The sequence below is a fragment of the Chrysochloris asiatica genome, unplaced genomic scaffold, assembly GCF_000296735.1.
Source record: "Chrysochloris asiatica unplaced genomic scaffold, ChrAsi1.0 scaffold00019, whole genome shotgun sequence".
NCBI classification, from domain to species: domain Eukaryota; kingdom Metazoa; phylum Chordata; class Mammalia; order Afrosoricida; family Chrysochloridae; genus Chrysochloris; species Chrysochloris asiatica.
Window position 1 is genome coordinate 3611600 of NW_006408537.1, and position 14935 is coordinate 3626534.

Genomic DNA, 14935 nt, shown 5'->3' on the forward strand with positions numbered 1-14935 from the left:
GTTCTGTGAAGAAAAATGTGGCATCAGGATTGGAGGAAGACTCATTAACAACCTGCGATATGCAGATGATACAACCTTGCTTGCTGAAAGTGAAGAGGATTTAAAACATTTACTGATGAAGATCAAAGAGTACAGCCTTCGGTATGGGTTACATCTCAATGTAAAGAAAACAAAAATCCTCACCACTGGACCAAGAAACAACATTCGTATCAATGGAGAAAAGGTTGAAGTTGTCAAGGACTTCATTCTTCTTGGATCAACTATCAACACTCATGGAAGTAGTAGCCAAGAAATCAAATGACGTATTGAATTGGGCAAATCTGCCGCACAAGACCTTTTTAAAGTGTTGAAGAGCAAAGATGTCAGCTTGAGGACTAAGGTGCGCCTGACCCAAGCCATGGTGTTTTCAACAACCTCTTATGCATGCGAAGGATGGACAGTGAATAAAGAAGACTGTAGAAGAATTGATGCCTTTGAGTTATGGTGTCGGAGGAGAATATTAAAAGTGCCATGGACTGCCAAAAGAACCAATAGATCTGTTTTGGAAGAAGTTCAAACAGAGTGCTCCTTAGAAGCCAAGATGTCCAAACTTCGTCTCTCACACTTTGGACATATTGTTAGGAGGGAGGAGTCGCTGGAGAAGGATATCATGTTTGGTAAGGTGAAGGGTCAGAGAAAAAGAGGAAGACACCCAACGAGATGGATTGGCCAAGTGGCAGCATCAATGGACTCAAGCTTGGCAACAGTAATGAGTTTGGCCCAGGATCGGGAAGTGTTAAATTCTGGTGTGCATAAGGTCGCTATGGGTCGGTACCGGCTCAATGGCACCTAACAGCAAGAACAACTATATATATATATACTGACTATATGTACTGAGTCAGTAATTTACACCTTCATGTAGAATAGTTTACCAAGTCATTTTATGACTCTATTAGGAGTCAGGAGAGATTGTGAGAATACTGAATGCAGACTGCTGTGAGTAGCACACCAAGAGGTTAAGACCTGGAGTTCTGCCCAGGCCATTCCAGGTCTACCTGCAGCAGAACCTCTCTCTTCTCCTCACCCCAGATCAAAGGAATTTCTTTGAACCAGGTCTCAGTTGGTCAAGGATTGTAGAAGCTTGGTAAGCATCAAGTATAAGCATGAACACATGGTACCTGACTCTCTCCTTCAGGTCCTTCCCATACAAATTGTACTTGGCAGCTAGGTAGCTGAGGATGGCTCTAGTCTGTGTTAGCTTCATTCCATCCATTTCAACAAAAGGCACCTGGCCGAAAAGTAGGCATCCATCTGCGGTTTAAGCAAAGAGAAGTTAATATCGTCTCCTTCCGTGGTTACAGTGAGCTTGCAGAAGGTCTACTTCAAATTTTGTAAGAACAGTTTTTTGTTTTTTTTTCATTTTAACCCAGTTAAGACTTAAAGACCCAGTTGTTGAGGGAATTTCTACCATTTGCATCATGTAAAATTTGAGATCTATTTGATGATTTCGTATGCTTTTGTGTGTTTGCATTTACAGGAGTCTGGGTGGCACTGTAGGATAAGCACTGGACTGCTAACCACAAGGTCAGCAGTTCAAACCCACCAGTGTCAATTCTTAGACTGCCCATATAGGACAATTCTATTCTGCCCTATAGGGTCACTATGAGGCAGAATCAACTCTATGGCAGTGGGTTTTCTACATTTACTATACTGTGTTATAGTATGGGGAGTGTGGCACGTTCCATATGATAATCACTGAACTGGGAACCACAAGGTCAGCGGTTCAAGTTCACCAGCCTCAGGAGACAGATACAACTTTCTTCTTCCACAAAGATTTACAGCCTCGGAAATCCTATACAGGGTTATTATGAGTCCGAACCATCTTGACGGCACTTAACAACTATAAAGTTTATGGTGTATAAGAATTCTGTGGCTGCTTGTGTGCCATAGAGTTAGTTTGTATACGGTTTCCAAGGCTGTAAATCTTTACGGGAGCAGAAAGCTTCATCTTTCTCCTGCAGAACGGCTAGTAGCTTCAAACTGCTAACCTTGAGATCATCAGCTCGACTCGTAACCACTAAGCTACCAGAGGCCCTGTTGTTGTTGTTATATGACATCGAGTTGATTCCGACCCATAGTGACCCTGTATAGAGTTTCCAAGGAGCAGCTGGTGAGATTGAACCACTGACTTTGCAATTCAAACGACTTTGCAGTCTGACTCATTAACCTACAGTGCCACACCAGGACTCCACCAGAGCTCCTGGGGAGTGTTAAATGACCACTTTACCTCCCAGATATTCCGATTCAGGAATGGAGTTTGAACGTCTGTAATCTTAAGAGGCACATTGTTGTCACTGTAGGTCTACGTGATAACAGAATGGACGTGGCAGCAAGAACCCAGGCTCTGGAGTTTGGCTGACCTGACTTTGAATGCCTTTTCCAGCCACAAGACTGAGCAAATTCTGTATTTAAGCATCATCTTTCTTTTCACTAAAACAGTAATATCTATTGAACAGGGTTTTACAAGGATGATGTGAGATAACATAAGTAAAACACTGAAAAATATAATCAATGCTTAGTAAAATTAAATTCTCTCTTTTTGGTAGGGAAGGGTAAAGGACTGCCTATACAAATCAAATTATGGAATATAGACTCTTAAATGGGGCAGTTTTCATCAGGCATGAAAAAATGGATGATTTTAAATTTGCTACTAACAACTCTACGTTGTCAAGAATAGAGTAACTAGCTTTACTCAAGATGGTAACCAGTCTTCACTGTTGTTAAGTGCCGTCAAGTTGGTATGGGGTTTCTGAGGCTTTTACATTATTTGCAGGAGCAGAAAGTCTCCTGCAGCAGCTGGTGGACTCTAACCACCAAGCTTGTGGTTTGCAGTTCAGTGCTTATCCTATGGAGCCAACACATTCCCCTAGCCCTCACTAGTGCGTTGACAAAAGCCACAGTTAATTTCCCCAACTTCCAACACTGTTGCTGCTTGGCCTAGTGAGAGTAGAAGTAGCAGTAGGCAATGGGGAGAACATACCTCCAGGAATCAGCAGCAGCTATTCTGAGAAGTCAGTGTTCTGACTTGAGGCAAATCTCTTAACATCTCTGAGCCTATTTTCTGACCTGTAACAGTGTCTGTCCTGGCCATCTTACTGAGTTTGAGTGAAAATAAGACTATGGTTGTGACTATACTTTGGAAACAGCGGTACTATAATTGTGGATAGGCTGCAAAACCTTCATTTATTAAAGGTATTTCTGTGTACACTCATGAGCATCTAAAATCCAGGTACTGATTTAATGCTTGTGAGTGATAAACAAACTTCAATTAAAAATTATCCCCGCTTCTAGAAGCTGACAATTCTCAGAGGGATTTTAAAAATTCAGTGTGGCATTGTAGGATAAGCACTGGCCTGCTAACCACAAATTTAGTGGTTCAAATCCACCAGTTGCTCCATGGAAATCCCATACAGTCACTATGAGTCAGAACCACCAGCATGGCACTTAACAACAGCAGTGACAACTCAAAAGTGCAGGAAAGGATATTTAAGATTATTTTGTTTAATTTTCTTATGTTATTGATGACCAAATTTACACGGTCATGGGACAGTTAAGCCAACAGACATGGCCTCCTGACTCCCGATCCAGCGCTCTCTCCTCTGTTCCTGTTCACAAATAGTAGCAATGACCAGGAGGGTGTCCCAAGCAATATAGCAGCCCCACAGACACAGGGAAAGCTGGAGAACTTCAGAGCCTGCTAAAGCACTTCAAGCTGGAATGATCGGGGACGAGCTCATGGAGATTGTTGCTAAGTATTGTCAAGTCAGTTTCAACTCATAGCAATCCTGGATAGGGATTCAGATGAGCAGATATTGGGTTTGAACGGATGGACCCTATGGTTAGCGGTCCAGGGCTTATCCTACAGCACCACATCAAGACTCCTGGAGATACTAGAGAGATACATGTATTTATTTATTTAATACCCGTAATGTCCTTACTTGGAGTAGAATAGGGCAGAAATGAAGAAGTGGAGCTTTAGGGAGATTCCAGATAATAAAGTTCCTGAGCAACAGTGGGGAAGAGGTCTCCCTGTCAATAAGATCTGCTGGTACTTGACAATCTATGACCATGGAGACTATTTTATGTTAAGGATACAAACATGCAGACACATTAAGAGCTTTGTCCAAACTCATATATTTGGTTAGTAGCAGGCCTGCTGACTAACCAATGGATTGACTTTAAAAATAATTTTGTTAATTTCATGTTGATTATCAGCAACAACAGGGCCTACTCTTGCATCCTTAGATAAGGAAAACAGCGTTATGGCTGTTAGAAGTTTAAGAAGTAATATGAAAATACTAGTCTTCTCTCTTAGTGTGAGAAATTTTACTAGAGGATTAGGGGAGAGTAAGGACCTCTTTGTGGATCAAAACTTAATAAAATTTTTGTATTTGATTTTAAATAATTTTTTATATTCTATCATTGTAACATGATAAAATTGTTTTTGTTCATCTCTTAAAATGACAAAGAAAAAAATGCACATGAACCTTGAGAACTAGAGAATATCATAGATCAGATTTACCCTCCCTCTTCTTCCTACCCACTGGATCACCATTTAAGAATGATTAAAGGACCAAATGGCCAACAAATACTCTAAAGCATAGACAAGAAGGTTGGGGGCTGTAAGACTAGGTCACTGGGAACAGAACAAGTACACGGAAAATAGTGAGAATTTATTACACCAATTGATACAATTTAAAGAATGTAACCAATATCACTGAACAATATTTATAAGAAATTATTAAATAAAAATCTGTTTTACTGCATATACTTCCACCAAAAATACAATAAAATACTCTTTTTTAGTATTCTAAAGTGATTGTTCAGGGAAGAGCATGAGCGGAGTGTGGGATCCTAACCAGAGAAGCAGCGACACTAGCGTGGGAGACAGAGGTGATGGCAGCTGAGGACTCTAGACTCATGGAAAGAGTAAGACTGTGTGCCCACAGGTGGCTTGCAAAATGTGCCTTTTGGTTGTTTAAACTATTATTTATTTCTGTGTGTTTTATGTACATTTAAAAAAAAAAAAGGACTAGAGGCAAATACTGTTAACCAATGGTGCCTGGAGGGAATTGTAATCATCGTAATGAAACAAAATATGATTGGTTGAGTGCAAAACCAATGTTCTGCCATGAAAACTACGATTCAATTTACAATAAAACCTTTTTAAAAAATAAATAAAATGATTCTTCCATAGGATTGTTAGTGTTGAACCAATTCTCACTGGTCAAGTCATAACAATACTATCTAATTGGGTTCACACTGTAACTACTTGATAAGCTTTTGTGAAGGCCAAAGAGATAAGGCATATGACAATTTTAGCTCTGTTCCAAAGACACAGTGAACAACCGATTAGAATATTAAAGTATCTTTTCTAATACTTCTCATTCTAGAGGCCTAGACTCCACATCAAAATGAATATTTCCAGAGACAAATTTTTTGTTTTTTAATAAAATAACATTGAATAAATCTAGGCTTACCCTTCTCCAACTTTTCATATTGTTCTCTTTTTTCAAGAAATTCTTCTTCAAACTAGATGGAGGATAGAGAGACAATGTTATATTTGTTATAATTTAAGATAATCAAAAAAGAAATGCTTACACTATAGATGACCCAGTGGCTTCCATAATAAAATTCTATGCAGGAACCACCAAGTCATTAACTACCACACAGTTGAAAATTCTGACAAAGCATGTGTGTAGATTAGCCTTTAGACTGGCTTGGGACTGGCACCTCTTTTGGGATTTTTATCTACTTAAAGGATATGCTTAGCTTCCCTATTCATATTTTCCCATTTTTTCCCATTGGGTCTTCCCTCTCCCTAACCCTTGACTTTTTTCTCACTTCCCAATAAGTTATCCTCTTCCTTTTTCCCTCTTTCTCTTTTTCTCCTCTCTATTCAGCGTTATTCTCCTTCTGCATCAAGATAGATATTACTTCCCTTTGGTGATCAATGAAAAGGATCCAAAAGGTGAATTTATCATACTTGATTGATGGAAGTTCTAAAATTTTTGTGGGAAGGAGTGATTTTTTTCCCCATCCCCAATCATAATGGGTTGGAGGAGGAGACAAGTTGAGCAATATTAGGAGAGAAATGTCTACCTAAGAGGAAGAGAGCTTCAAAGGGGTTGGGATAAGCAGCGCCTCCTCCTAAACACAATTCAAGGCATTCAATCTCTTTGCTTAAACAAAAGGGAAAACTAAGAAGGTAATGAGTTGCTGTTTTAGAGATGAAATTCAAATTGGGAAAAAGAAGTCTACACCTACATGAAACAGAATAATTCCAAAGGGAAAAGTCAGTGGGGAGGGAATTCAGAGTCCAGAGAGGAAAGATACCTGCAGGGTGGATCATTTAAAGGAGGACTCTAGGGGAAGCTTTTTTCAGATTGGTTACCACAAATAAAGCATGATGGATGTGCCACAGCAGAGCTGGAAAGATCTCAGAAAAGTAGCCGATCCCAACCCAGAGAATGAGACATAGGTGGTCTACTCCTTTTCCTTTCCTTTGCAATCCAACAAGTTCCTTTCTACTCTATGAAGTTTCCTAAGGTCTCTCTCTACCCTTCACCCTGACTTAAATGCTAGATTATGATCTCTTCTTCACTTACTACAGAAGAGAAGCAGTGAAGAGAAAGAGTGGAGGCACCTGTCCTAGATTTTGAAGGGGAAGATGTCCAGTTCAATCTTTCTCCAATTATCCTCCTGACTTTTCCAAACTGGGAACCAACCTCCACTCCAGCTGCAGCCAGTAGCCAGCGGATTGACTCCATCCTGCCCCTGCCACGAAAATAGTAGAGCTTGGGTTTGGCCGCCATGACTCCTGGTTCAGAATTTCTTTGAAGGGCAAAATATAAGAAGAACATAAGAACATTTAAAGAACAACCTAACACACATCAAATGACACATCTCCACTTACAACAATTCTGAAGAAAATACAAACAAAACTACTATATATAGAATGTAAAGCTATGACAAATAGCAAAAAAATAACTATCACAGAAGATGAATGGTTACCTTGAGAAAGCAGAATGGGGATTGTGAATGGTGTGTGACATTGATGGTCACACGGTTTCTTGGAGGCAGACAAAATTCTATTTCTTGAACGGAATTAGTGATTATTCTTTCAATTATACGTAAATGATTTTTGCTCTTTTTAATGTATGTTCTATCTCACACACACACAAAAGAAGAATGAACAATACACATCAAGGTATCAAAGTATTTTGTAGCTTGAGAGGCTACTTCTGGTATTTTGAAAAAGGAATCAGGAATTAATACAATGACTTTATAAATGACCTTGCAAAAGAAAATCTTCTAAAAGTATCAAGTAGTCAAGGGTCTCTACTTAATTCAGTCTTCTACTATATAAGTCAAAATGAACTTAGGGTTTAATTACAAGTGTGATATGATATTAAATAGAACTTTAAAGAATAAGTACACAAAAATCTAAATTTGTTTGTCTGATTCTCTGCCTCATGGCTTTATATGATTAAGATAAACCACAGTTTGGTAACACAGAAAGCCATGCATTTGTAAGCTTCAAAAATCCAACCCAATTCTCATTGTTCAAGAAAGTACATTGTCAGAACTTAAAAGAACAGGTGCATGGCATCTGTGGGAAACAAAGAAGCAGGGAACAAAGGAATAGTGTGTTCGGCATTTCACCCCAATTGCAAACACACTGAGAACAGACTGCTATTGCAAGACCCAGAATCCACTGGGTCAAGCTGAGTATTAACTCACGCCCATCTTTTCATTTTTGGATTTCTGCCACTGACATTGGCCCAAAAAGTAGCCTCGTGGCTCAATGGTTAAAGTACTCATTTGTTAGCCAAAAGGTCAGAGGTTTAAACCCAGCAGCCCTCTGCAGGAGAAAGATGTAGCAGTGTGCTCCTGTAAAGATGTGCAGCCTTGGAAACCCTATGGGGCGGTTCTACTCTGTCCTATAGGCTCACTACAAGTTGGAATTGACTTGAAGGCAATGGGTTTGGTTTGGCTACTAGACAACAGGTATAACCTGAATTTCACAGACCAGATTCACCAGGTAGTCTCCTCAAGTGGATATTAAAGCACTGGGAATCAAAACCCATCTCTTAGGATTCACAAAGTTCCCCTGATATGATCATCAGGAATGACCCCCTGACCAAAGCCTTGGGCACCCACATCTAAAGTGGGTGAGCAGAGAGCAGTGATAAGGACATGACAACCTTTGGATGGTTGGCAGATGATCCAGAGTCCTTTAGCCAAGTTCCTTCTTTGACCTTCAGTTTCTTCATTTGCCCAGTGTGGTAAATAGTTCAGCCTTATTTGGTTACTTACGAGGTTAAAATGCGATATTGCAAACTACAGGGCCACTATGAGTCTGAACCAACTCGACAACATTTAAAAACAACAACAACAAAACATATGGAGTCCTGGTGTGGTGCTAGGTAGGATTAAAGCACTGGGCTACAAGGTCAGTTTGAACCACAAGGTCAGCAGTTCAAACTCACCAGCCATTCCACCTGACCCTACACAAGTTTGCTGTGAGTTAGAACTGACTTGATGGTACTTAACAACAATAACAAATGTAGGATGGACTCAGAAAATGTCACACATACACCCCTACTTATATATTCAGATTGTGGACAGACTTACATGAGAGAAAATAGATCTTTCCAACACAGAGCCAGCCCTTCTCAAAAAGATCTCATGGTATCTATACTACACAAACAATATTACTAGGAGTAGAGGTAAGACATTATTTTTATAGCAAAATGATTGAAGAGGTAAGTCTATCCCAAGCCCATATGCTAAGTATCTTCTCTGTTGTTATGTCTCCTCCAGTTGGTCCAAGTATCTTCTCTAGGAAGTCCTATATTCTAACTTTAGAAACTAAATTTTCTTTCAATTGTGTTGTTGTTAAGTGCTGTCAAATCAGTTCCAACTCATAGAGACAGGGTTTCAGAGGAGTGACTGGTGAGTTTGAAGCGCCGACTTTGAGGTTCACACTGACCTTGTGGCCCAGTGCCTTATCCTACAGTGCCACAGGAGGACTTACGGTGCTAATTAATTAATCCATTTTCTCAAAACTCACAATAAGTTGATATACACTCCCAAGGCTTAAAATGTGATTAAATAAAAACTGGGTGTGGCACTGTAGGATAAACACTACAAGGTCAGAAGTTCAAACCCACCAATTGCTCATTGGAAGCCCTATACAGGTCGCTATGAATTGAACCAACTCAACAACAACATATCTGAGGCAAGAAACTTTTACCTGCTCAGGTTACTGAGGCTGCTTGGACAATAAATGAGTCACGACATTACCTGTGCAGGGTTGCTATGAGTTGGAACTGACTCCACGGCACATAACAACATCAACAACAACTTAAAGATTGGGACAATTCCTAGAATATTTTTTAAATGCCAATGTTCAACTTGGTGGGATCCCCTTCCATACACACACACAAATCCCATACACGCCTGCTTCTCAACCTAGCACAGTTCCCCAGGGATGCAGGTCCCCAGAGGAAGATGCCAATGTTGGATCACTTGGGTTAATGCACAGTGTACACAGAGTAGATACCTAGATGCAGAAAGAATTAGCTTATCCAGTAGGTGCCATAGCACAGTGAGGCTGGTGCCTAGAATCCTTTTAGCTATGAACAAAAATATCTGAGATGTGCCTAAAGAGGAAAATGTGTAATAGCTTAAACATTAATAAATGTTTACATTCTACTAAGTATGGTGTGTCAACTTATCAAATGAAACACCGTTTTCCTCTTACGTACTTGTTTTTGAAAATATACTTATTGTCAGGCCTGGGTGTGGGTGTGGATGCATTTACTATGTCTGATATTACATATATCATGCATAGGCAACGAAAGGCTTTTAAAGGCCTTTCCTAGATGCACATTCACCATTTCCTTTTCATAGACCTATGGTGTGGTGCTGTGGGCTAATGAGCTGGACTGCAAAGTCGAGTTGAACCGTAAGTGTTCAAGCTCACCAGCTGCTTCTTGGAAACCCTATACAGGGTTGCTATGGTTCAAAACTGACTTGATCCCATGTAAACTATCATATAATTCACACTAAAACATTAAAAAAAAAAACAACTGATTTGATGGCACTTAGCAACAACACCAATATGTATTCTGCGAGGGGAGGGAGTGGTGGAATCTGTTCCTTTTATTTGGTATGCTGTTGTGGTTGACAAGTGCCCTCAAGTCAGTTCTGACTCATAGTAACCCTTTATAGGGATTCTGAAGAACAGGTAGTGAATTTGAGCCACCGACTTTTCGGTTAGAAGTCCAGTGCTTATGCTACAGTGCCATACCAGGACTTGAGGTAAGCTTATACTATACCAAATATATGTTCCAGGGCCAGACAAGATTAGTTCTCTTATATATAAGGTCAGTTTGAGTAGGGACCACCTTGATGGCACCTGGCAAACAGCAACAGCAAGCGACAAATTAACCACAGTGTTGAAACAATTGCGGACAATAAGCTTAAATGTGGCATCTAAATATTGGGTATAAGACCAAAAATTGTGTATAAGAACTTCATCACTAACCTTATCTCTCCCAGACTCTTCTTTGCCTCCTGGGTGCTGCTGGTGATTACATGAGTGTATATAACTCTACGCTTTATTATGTAAAACTGTCCATTTAAGGGATTACCCAATGAGCATTCCAGGATGTACACACCCTGTGGTGGTTACTTTACTTCTATTGTTTGCATATTTGATAGGGTATCAGGTTACCCAAGTAAAAAGAAAAGAGACTGCATTTTCTCATTTAGTAAATATTCACTGAATGCCACACTTTATCCTGGCTCTACCCCATTTCAGCACGAATGTTGTTTATATTCTAGTTGGTGAAGGCAAACAGTAAATGCTGTTGTTGTTAAATGATGTCAGTCAGTTCTGACTCATAGTCATCTTGCATAAGGATTCCAAGGAGTGGCTCGTGAACTTGAGCTGCCAACCTTGTGGTTCAAACTAACCTGGCAGTCCAGTGCATTAACCCATAGAGCCACACCAGAACAGTATATATACATAAACAAATATGAATATCAGAAAGCACCAAGAACTGCAAAGAAAACAATCTATGATAAGGAAGGGGTAGATGGAGAATACTGTATGAGTAATCTCATGGACCATCTATCAGTTAGTCATATTATGTGGCTTATGTGTTGCTATTATGCTGGACACTCTGCCATGGGTCCACCATTCATCTGTCAGTTTGCTGTAATGTGGTGGCTTTCATGTTCCTGTAACACTGGAAGCTATGCCAATGGTATTTTGAATGGCAGTAGGGTTACCCATGAGGGGTAGGTTTCAGCTGAGCTTCCAGACTAAGACAGTCTCCAAAGAAGGAGAGACAAGCTACTTCTGGATTATTAGCCAAAGAAAACCTTATGAATAGTAAGGAGACACTATCAGCTAGCACCAGTATATTGAATATTGAAATATGATGAAGAGCAGCAGAATATTGCCAGGTATAGTGAAGCGCTGTCAAGTCGATTCTCACTACAGTGATCATGTATAGGGTTTCCAAGGAGTGGCTGAGGGGTTTGAACAGCTGACCTTGTGGTTCACATTGACCTTGCCATCCTGCTCTTATCCCACAGAGCCATACCAGGACTGAACCACGCGATAGATTAGCTTCTTTCTAGTTAGTTAGTATTTGTCTCTATCTTTTGATGTCTTTATAGCTTAGATGTGCCCTTTTAAATCAGACTGATAGCTGCTTTTCTGTGTTTTAATTTTCTTATGGAAATTACCAAATACCAATTAAGCACCTACCGGTCCAGTAGCTATTTGTCAGTGGTGGCCTGTTTATTGCTGTGACAATGGAAGCTATACCACCAGTAGTTCAAATACCAACAGGGTTGCTGTGAGGAAAAAGGAAGAAACAAGGAGAGAGCCTTGGCCTCAACAGCAGGCAGGTTTATTGAGAGTAAACCTGGGAGGGGTTACACTAAGTCACCAAAAGAGACCAAGAGTCTGTCTGTTTTTTTACAGACTGGGGTATTTAAGGTGGTGTGGTTCCAATACAGTTCTGGTGAGTTTTCAATGGGTGGGGTTATGGAGATTTTCCTGAAACCGGAAACTACCAGGGGAAGGGTCTCTTGGTGTAATAAAGACTTAAGCTTTCCGGAGATGGAAGCTTAAGCAGGACTTTATGCAGCATCTCTTGGAGTAGCTGCAATGCCATTTTGTTGATAAGGAGCAGAGTCCTTCAGTCACTCATAGTGGAGAAGTTTCTGTGGAGCTTCCAGACGAAGACAGACTAGGAAGAAAAGTCTGGCTATCTATTTCTGAAAAGTAGCCAATGAAAACCTTATGTTACTACACAGCATTAAAGAATAATAAAGAACCTGCAAAACATCTCACAGCATGGATGAACTTGGAGGAAGTGATGCTGATAGAAATTAGTCAATCACGAAAGGACAAATATTGCATGAGACCACTACTGTAAAAATTAAAGAAAAAGTTTACACACCGAAAGAATCATCCTTTGATAGTTACCAGGGGTGGGAGATGGTGGGAAGAAAAATCACTAACTAGATAGTAGACACATGCTAACTTTGGTGAAGGGAAAAACAATACACAATATGGGGGAAGTCAGCACAATATATAACCAAAGCAAAGGAAGATACCAAAAGGCACACAAGAGTAAAAGGTAACAATAGTAAATACCATTGCATACATAGTCCTGCAAAAACAATAATAACAAACAATAATGTATAAGTGGGTACAAAGGTAGTTATGTAAGCTGAATGGGGTGGGAGGGTGTACGGGAGCACACACATGTGCATATTTAGGGTTGTCAGTGGATATTCCTAAATATAGATTTGCACCTGTTGCAAATGTATACAAGGGCAAATAAAAAGTCACTGCTAGAGAACCCTAGGACCGCAAGGGAGAGGAACATGAACAGAATGTGGGACCCTATCCAGAGAAGCAGCGACACCAGAGATGGAAGCAGAGATGATGGCATGGAGAGATAGAGCTGCTGAGGACTCTAGCTGGAAAGAGAAAGGCTGTGTGCTGGCAGCCAGGTGCTGGCAGCCAGGAGGCAGGCTTGCAGAATGTGTCCTTTGGGTATTTAAATGATTATATATTCCTGAGTGTTTTTGTGTACATCCCCCTCACCAAAACAAACAAACAAAAAACAAACAGGGGGACTAGAAGCAAATACTGTTGAATGATGAGATGATGCACAGAGGAGATTATAATCATTGCAATGAAACAATGAGTGTAAAACTGATGTTCCCCCATGTAAACTATCACTCAATTCTCAACAAAAACTTAAAAAAGCATATGGGTCAGTTGTACTCTGGAAAATATGGAGTCATCTTGAGTTGGGGTCAACTCAACAGCAAAAAAAACCAAAAAAAAGTTACTGCCAGTAAATCATAAAAAAACTTTATTAAATAACAAAATGTGAAACTATTGATTCTTGACATATCCTCCATCTAGGTTTATACACTCCTGAAGATAGTGTTTTCATCTCTTGAACCCTTCGGAGAAGTCTCCACTCTTTGGTTTACAACATACCGAACTGATAGTTTTAGCATCCTCGAGGGACTCATAGTATTCCTTTTGAAATGTTTTTCAGTTTGGGGAACAAAAAGAAGTTTTAAGGCAAAGTTATAGATGTAGGGTGAATGGGGTAAGATTTCCCAACAAAATTATTCTAAGACAGACCACTCTATCCTTGAAGAATGAGTAGGATGATGGAAAAATAATCCTCAGTGCAAATTTCCTAGCTTTTTTCTCAACAGCACCATTTTCTTAAAACTTCGTCCCAATACACTCCTGTGATTATCTGTGTCCTTTGAGAAAATCAATTAAGATTGCCCATTTGGAATTCCAAAAATACAGTTACCATAACCTTCTGAGCTCACTTCTCTGCCTTGAATTTGACTGACCCAGCAAATTCCCTGAGAAGCCACTGTTTTGATTGGACCTTTTTTATGAAGCCACGCTAATGAGACTAACACAAGAGTTTTACTGAAATAAGAAACATGTTTAAAAATTCTTTGTTTGGAATCAGCCCATGCATGTTTGAACAGAAACCCAAGTTGCAACACTTTTGGACTTATCTTTGCACAATAGAGCACAGAGCAGGCACAACCATGAAAACCTCTTAGTCATAACCAAACACCTTCCAGAACGGAGACACTGGGCTTGAGGGCTAGGAACCACAGTCTCCAGTCAATTGGCAAAGCATAGTCCAGAAAGACAGTGTTTTACATCTTACTTTGGTGAGTATCAACTGAGGTCTTAAAAGCTTGTGGACAACTATCTAAACTTCTACTATTGGTCTCTTTCCATTTGGAGCAAAGAACTGGTGGACCATAACAACTGTAGCCTCCACTGCCAAAAGAACTAAATGGTGCCTAGTGACCACCACCAACCATTCTGACTGGAATCACAATACAAGGTATTGTGGAGAGAAATTAATTTTCATAAAAAGACCAGACTCATCAGGAGGCTTTAAAAAGTTTGTATAAGTAATCCTGCAATAACAGTGATCTACAGGTAGATACATGGATAGACACAAAGACTGAATGGGTGTGGTGGGAGACTAAGAATGTACCCACAAAAACATGCAGGTCTGACAGAGGACATTTATACAAGGGTATTTAATTATCTTTGTTGCAAATATATCCATGGACATGGTGGAGCATACAGGGGGCAAAGTTACAAAAACTTCTTAGACATTACCAAGCACCCTGAAGGAATGAGTCACTGGGTCTGGAGGAAAAGGACCATAGTCTTGGGGGACACCATGATCACTTGGCATAACAGTCTACAAAGGCAATGTTCTACATCCCACTTTAGTGACTAGCGACTGGGATCTTAAAAGTTTATAAGAAGCCACCTAAGGTGCAACTATTGGTC

General features: G+C 40.0%; 1 protein-coding gene across 1 annotated transcript in view; it reads right to left on the bottom strand.

Moving 5' to 3' along the window:
- LOC102811307 (glutathione S-transferase alpha-4-like) overlaps positions 1-6854 on the bottom strand; it is a 26804-nt gene extending 19950 nt beyond the window's left edge. Inside the window, exons 1-3 of the mRNA XM_006835715.1 lie at positions 6768-6854; positions 5520-5571; positions 1158-1290 (exon numbers count right to left, since the gene is read on the bottom strand). Of these exons, the coding sequence (XP_006835778.1) occupies positions 1158-1290; positions 5520-5571; positions 6768-6854 (272 nt within the window). The remainder of the gene's footprint in view (positions 1-1157; positions 1291-5519; positions 5572-6767) is intronic.
- Between the last annotated feature and the right edge of the window lie 8081 nt (positions 6855-14935).